This window comes from Alligator sinensis, unplaced genomic scaffold, assembly GCF_000455745.1.
Source record: "Alligator sinensis unplaced genomic scaffold, ASM45574v1 scaffold277_1, whole genome shotgun sequence".
NCBI lineage: Eukaryota > Metazoa > Chordata > Crocodylia > Alligatoridae > Alligator > Alligator sinensis.
In genome coordinates this window covers 2,411,805-2,418,256 of record NW_005841899.1, presented here as the reverse complement: position 1 = coordinate 2,418,256, position 6,452 = coordinate 2,411,805, and the positions used below count along the sequence as shown (strand labels likewise).

General features: G+C 40.0%; 1 protein-coding gene across 1 annotated transcript in view; it reads right to left on the bottom strand.

Moving 5' to 3' along the window:
* RAB3GAP1 (RAB3 GTPase activating protein catalytic subunit 1) overlaps positions 1 to 6,452 on the bottom strand; it is a 38,557-nt gene that overhangs the window by 1,154 nt on the left and 30,951 nt on the right. The window contains 7 exon segments of the mRNA XM_025197587.1: positions 2 to 49; positions 1,110 to 1,130; positions 3,398 to 3,500; positions 4,612 to 4,727; positions 4,821 to 4,924; positions 5,010 to 5,106; positions 5,405 to 5,632. Coding sequence (XP_025053372.1) covers positions 2 to 49; positions 1,110 to 1,130; positions 3,398 to 3,500; positions 4,612 to 4,727; positions 4,821 to 4,924; positions 5,010 to 5,106; positions 5,405 to 5,632 — 717 coding nt within the window.

Sequence of the window (6,452 nt, the reverse complement as noted above, 5' to 3'; positions counted from 1 at the left end):
CTGAACCTGACTTCTTCAGCTCTTCATCAAGTGGAGTCATTGTGGCAACCTAAAACAAAGCCAGAAGCTTTGTTAGAAGGACAGCTTATTCTCAACACATATGCTCAGAAAATAGTTTGGAAAGGGGAAAAAAAAATTATTATTAGGATGGTAATATGGTGAAAGGCTACGTGAACACGCAGAGCAGGACACTCTGGGATGGTTAAGAAACACATTACATACAATCAAATGCAAGAACCTGCCATGTGTGGATGGTATAGAATCTCCAGTTTTACCCTTCCTCTACCACCTGGATCAAGGAATAAAAATGCCATCTCTATGTCTAGGGCTCACTGGACTCCCTGTCCTCTCTGGGGCTTCAGAAGCCTAAATAAAGACAGTCTCTGCTTGATGTATTAGCAGTGCCACTAATGGTGTGGGGTGTGCGCCACAGCACATGGTTAACAGCCCAGAGGTCGTAAGTTGGAAGCCATAGCAAGAAGCATGCATGGTGCAGTCCTGCCAGATCCCAACAAATCTACAAATTCTGCTAAATACCTGGTCACAAGGAAAGGGAAAGGAAAGTGCCACTAACTAGGTCAGGTCTTACATGGCAGAAACTGGCTTCCTCTCCCAGACTAAGGCGGCTCTGTAATGTGCAATACACAAGCCCAGAAGAATTCCTAACATTCAACAGCACAGCAAATGAACTGTGTGACAGCCAGCATCATGATCATGTCTGCTGATTCTCAATACCAGTGAGTAGGAAAAATATCTACAGTTAACACAAGAGCAATACACTGTGTATATAATGGAGCATATTGTGCAAAACCTCAGCTCTATGCATTTAAGGATTATCTTCTCATATTTAACCTTCAGTTGTGATATTTAATTACTATCTTTTTTTCCCAAAGTCTTCTTTCTTTCACCTTCTGAGCTTTTGAAGTCAGTGGATGAGCCAGAAACCAATTTAAAAAAAAAAAAAGGAGTTTGAAATTGTTATGCCTAATATTTGTGAACGGTAGACGTCAAAGTTGGGCTATTGCAATATAGCTACAAAAAGGTTAATCTCTATGCATTTATATGAAGTTAGGAAGATGAGTGGGAAATGAGGGACAAAAGCTAGTTACCTCATCAGAAGATTCAGTCAGCTTGAAAAGGGATGAGAAGAGAACCAGCAATGAATTATAGAAACAAAGGCAAGTCAGAGATGACTTACAATGGGCTAGACAGAGATTTTAGGTTTGTTTGTTTAAAAGAAAAAAGCCAGCATGCACCACATTCAAGAACATGTTTATCAGGAGACCTATTATAACGAACAATCTGAAAACACAATACAACATGGAACACAGCTGCAGTTTATATAGGAGTTAATGAACACGTCTGTCAAATTCAGCTTGTTTACTTGAAAAATTGCTACTGAAACAATTTTAGATAAAGGTTGCTATAATATAAAATAATCTTTGTGCATCTACCCAATGATAAATTCCACTTTGTGATGCTCAGATGCATGTGGAAGACCTTGCTTTGATTAAGTCTGCTTTAAGGAAGTTAAAGACTGAGAACTGTTATATGAACATTGTGTGTGAGACTGAAAGAGGGTTAGTATCCAAGTTCCATAGGAAGTTAGTATTTGCTAAAGAAGAAAACACTTTATTGTATATAACATGAGGCCTATGACTGTCCAGGTTTTAATCCTGCACTTCTACCTGCTGCCCAGCCAGTAAAAAAATCCAACTGGGCAGAGATAAGCAGACTCAAACTTCCCAATATAAAGAACTACTGTTGCTTTACAGTTAAAAATCCACTCACTTCAATGGCACATCATTTCCACACTATGCTAAGAGAATTATACAATTTCATTTGCTCTAAATTCTGCAAAATTGTTCTTCAGAGAGAAAGCAGCATCACCAGGGATCCTGCAGTAATAAGGCAAGCCCTCAAGTAGTAGTCACGTTTTAAAAGTCATTCCTATGCTAATTTAAGAATGAAGAATTGAGTGAGTGTCGACTAAAGGATTTCCTAGAAGAGAGACACAACACTTTATAGGTATGAAAGGGAACAGGATAAACTCCTGCATGTTCTTCCCTCTCTTGTATATCACAAAGAACAAAATCAAACAAACGGTCACTAAAAGGACACCCAGCATGGCTTATTTTAAAATCCGTGCTGTACTCATAAATCAGAGCGCACAGGTACAGGCACAAAGCACAGCTCTACCGGGAGACACCCACGCAAAAGTAACACCACCTTACCCCTAGGAACTCTTCCCTTTGCATTACTGAATGATACCTACTTTCAGCAACTAAGGTAACTTCTGACTGCTTTACTCCAGCTAAGCCAAACAAACCCAGCACAGCACAAGAGAAGGTGTGGAGCTGGCTCTGCAGTGCCTAAAATTTCAAATCAGAAACACCTGTGGAAATCCACTGAGACAAGAGAGCTACAGAGATTTTATGAAGTGCTGATATTAGCAATACTGTATTTACTCAAATCCAAAACCAGGATTTCTTCCCCCCAAGTTCAACCAGAGAAAAAAGCCCCTGGTATTGGATTTAAGTTCAAGGCAGAGGAGGGGGACAGACAACTGCTGCAGCTCTGACTTCAGCCCTGACCTGGATTCAGGCTCAGAGTTGGAGCCACAGCAGCCACCTGCTCCCAGCTGCTTACCATCAGGTATAGCTCAGTTTCAGGTTGCCGCATACAACACAAGGTAGCTCCAGCCTGGCCACGCAGCAGCCTCAGCTGCTGCCACTTCAACTGCTGCTGCACTGCATGGCCGGCTAGATGGGGTGAGGTGGGGGATGGGACGATGAGTGGGGGCAGAAGGCAGGCCAAGAAGCAGGCCGCTTGCCCTCCTGCAGCAGCTGGGGAGAAGGGAGGGTACAAATTTAAAAGATGACCCACCAATAATTAGATTCTATCTATCCATGGAAATTTAAAACAAATTTATAAATTTTCCATGTGTAGAATTGAATTACTTGGGCATCATTTTAAAAATTCTGAGTCATCTTGGATTCGGGTAAACGTGGCAATACATAAAAATAAACCCATTTTGAACTCAAAGCCCAAGCTTTGGCTGGAAACTGAAACCTGAAAAAAACTGAAGACTTGGGTCTGAAAAAGATGGATAAAAATGTAGGATCTCACCATGGCATTACAGTCACAATTCAAGATACACTGCACTTGAAGGTCACTCAGGTGTCTGTACCCAATGACATCCACAGCCTGTCTCTTCTTTCTTCATGCAGTTAAATTATGCAATTGCCAAAACTGTTCCCACTGTCACAATCTCATGAATATTTATGAAGTGCATGCACGCTATTGAACATATATATTGAAGAAATCTTCAAAAAAGAGTGGCTCCCTCGACTTATTTAGATTAAGCAACAAAGTAGTAAGTGAGAACCCAGCTTACCCTCTGGGCATTCACAAACAGCTTGTGAATGATACTACCAGCAGGTCCTCTTCCTGCGCCAACAACTGACACTTCTGGCTGCTCCAGAAGACAATTTACAAACCTGGTGGCACAAGGTAATGAGAGAGAGCATGTGAGTATCCCAGTTCTTAGCTATATCCATTCTTCTCATTTTATTGACATTAAGCCTGCAAGTCATTACCAGAGGAACTACAAAAGCTTCCCATCTAGCCTGCATATAAGAATGGAAACGCCAGAGCAGCATTTGGAAGATGCATATTCAAAAATCTGACTGTCCAGTTTAGAAGCTTGCCATCTTTTCAGTAGTTCACAAGATATTCATTTTGAAATACCTTAACTCTTAGTGCCCAAAGAATAAGCTTACGCCTCCAGTACCTCTGTCCACTCCCTCCAACCTAACAGGCATCAAGTAAGTTATTCCTTCATTCTTCCCAATCAGCTTTTAGCTGACCTATTAAGTCACTACCCTCAGGTGCCTCTCAACTTCCAAAAAAGTTAGAAATCAGCTGCAGAGGCAGTGAACACATTAAGAGCTCTAGGCAGAAAGTGAGAGGATTTTCTAGCAGCAAAAGACTTAGATTGGGCAGAAGGCTCCAGCAAAGAGTTCCTATTCCTCTCCTCTGAGCACAGCTACCTCCTCAGCTGTAACCAGTTAGTCAGTTCCAAAATTTAAGCAGTCTTTGTTTGGCCAACCTGAGAATAAGTAATCAGAGAGCGTATGGTGGAGCAACGGGGGAAAAAAATCCCCAAATTCACAGGCTAATTAATTCATTAGTTTTCTTATAGCCCTCACAATGATACTTCGTATTAGTAAGGAAAATAAGTGGAAAAGCATTCTTTTGGACGTTTCATTCTTCACCATGTAGAGAAGTTACCATTACTGTACTTTTCATTAGCAGATCTCAAACTTGAAGTTCAACAAATGAATGACTCGGAGTAGGGTTATTTGGATCCTACTATCACATTGCTTGCATTAAAATACTCTGTACCACAAATTAAAGTACATATAGACACTGACATCCCAAATGCCCAATACAGCTAACCTCTAGAAATGGTTCTTCCTATGGAATTTTATTCTCTGTTTCCCTCATGTGGTGTGAGGTGGTATAGAGGGAACCAGCATTTTCACCATTATAATCTAAGCCATGAAATAAAAAATACCCAGGAGAATAAGTTAGTAAAGTACCACTCACCTTTGTAGATCTTCTTTTTCCTCCTCCTGTTCACATTTCTCTATCCCAAATTTTGCTTTCAGCGACCTTGCCCTAGCAATGATAGCTTCCACACTCATAATCTGAGCAATGATCTCCTGTCAGAGGTTAAAAAAAACAACCCAAAAACAGTTAATCACTCCTACAAACAGTACTACCGAGTTCCTCCTTGGCCAACATGAGAGGCTTACTTCCAATTTTTTGTCCTCTGGGTTTGGAAATCGTAAAATTTTACTGGAATGAGATATTATCTGCTTAATAATCTTCTTCACTGAAGAGATCTCTTCCAGAGTTTCTGTTACGGAAAAAAAAGGCAAGAGTCAGTCATGATATCATCTTTGCTTCTAAAACATTTTAGCTACTTATTAAACTTTATTTACCTTCCTCCTTTACCTTGAGTACAGCTGCATGAATGACACAAGGCAAAAGATGCCTTGCAAGGTCAGCTGGTTTCTGAACGGCAAAATAGTGAAGCACCTATAGTATGTCAAAAAATAATATGATACATTACTGTTCAGCTTTTAGAAAGCAGCTATATTCTTTCAACTTCCAGAAAGACATTCCTTTATGATGCCATTATACTGAGACCTCTATTATGCTATGATGTTATCTTCAGTAGGCTAAGGCATTCAAGTAACAATTTAACAGCCACTGTGGTTCTTATATAGTAATACAGACATGTAATGAGAACTATCTATCTGTTTTGTAACACAAACAGTGACATGACTGGTAATAGGCATCACAACCCAGGCATCGCTAAAACGCAGCTTTTTACCTTCTCTGCCTCTCTAGTGTCATCAAAAAGTCGCTTCTGCCTCCGGGCTGGAACTGGCTTTGCCGTCTCCCAAGCCTCTACCCACATGTTGCTAGGAATCTTCATACGAGCACTCAGCTCGCCCTTAATTACCACATTCCCCTTTTCATCAACCACTTCCTCTTCAATATAATCTCGGGGAGAATACCACCTCACGAAATCCTCCAGACAACAGCCAGGATTAGCTGCCTAGAATGGGAGAAAAATTCAAATGCATTTATTACAATAATTCCCTGCCTCCATCTCCCTCAAGTACAGACTAATTAGCAAGGCAATGCAGTTTCATGGACAAAGCACAGAACTAGGAGTAAGACACACTATAGTTCTAGTAAATCACCCATTTGTGGGTATACTTCTTATACAAGCCAGAACCACCCCCAAAAAATAAAAAACCTCATGAATTATGGCACAATTTCTTTCTGCTCCTTTTGTTTTCTACGATTTGCACTGTCGGTAATCTAACAAAGAAGGAAGCAGAGTTGTTTATGCAAGAAACCTTGGCAAAATAAAATGTGCCCCATGCTTCGAGTCATGAATTTTACATTTCTACTTTAGGTTTTGAAACTGCCTGTACTACAGAAGTGATTTATGAAGTGTTATAGCTACCTACCACATGCTGGTTATCATTCCCCTATACTGGTACAATTGTATTCTTATAATGATAATGTAATACATTCTTGAACACTAATGTCCAGAAATTATACATTGTTCCTTTCAAATGGGAAACTGAGGCAAAGCAATTAGGTGATTTATAAATATAATAGCAAGTCAGTGGCAGTATAGTAAACAAAATCTAACCCTTAAAACCTTATTCTACTTGCTAAAGAAAGCTGTTCCTTGTGAACCCACACAAATCCACATTCTTCCCCTTTTTTACTTATAATTTTTAAGTATTCTGGTAACCACGTAAAAGATTTCCCATTTCCATTCTCCATCTGATCAGAAAACTCCAGACAAAGTTAAAAGGTGTAATCAGTAAAACCTGAACAAAGTTAAATAACTGCTTTGT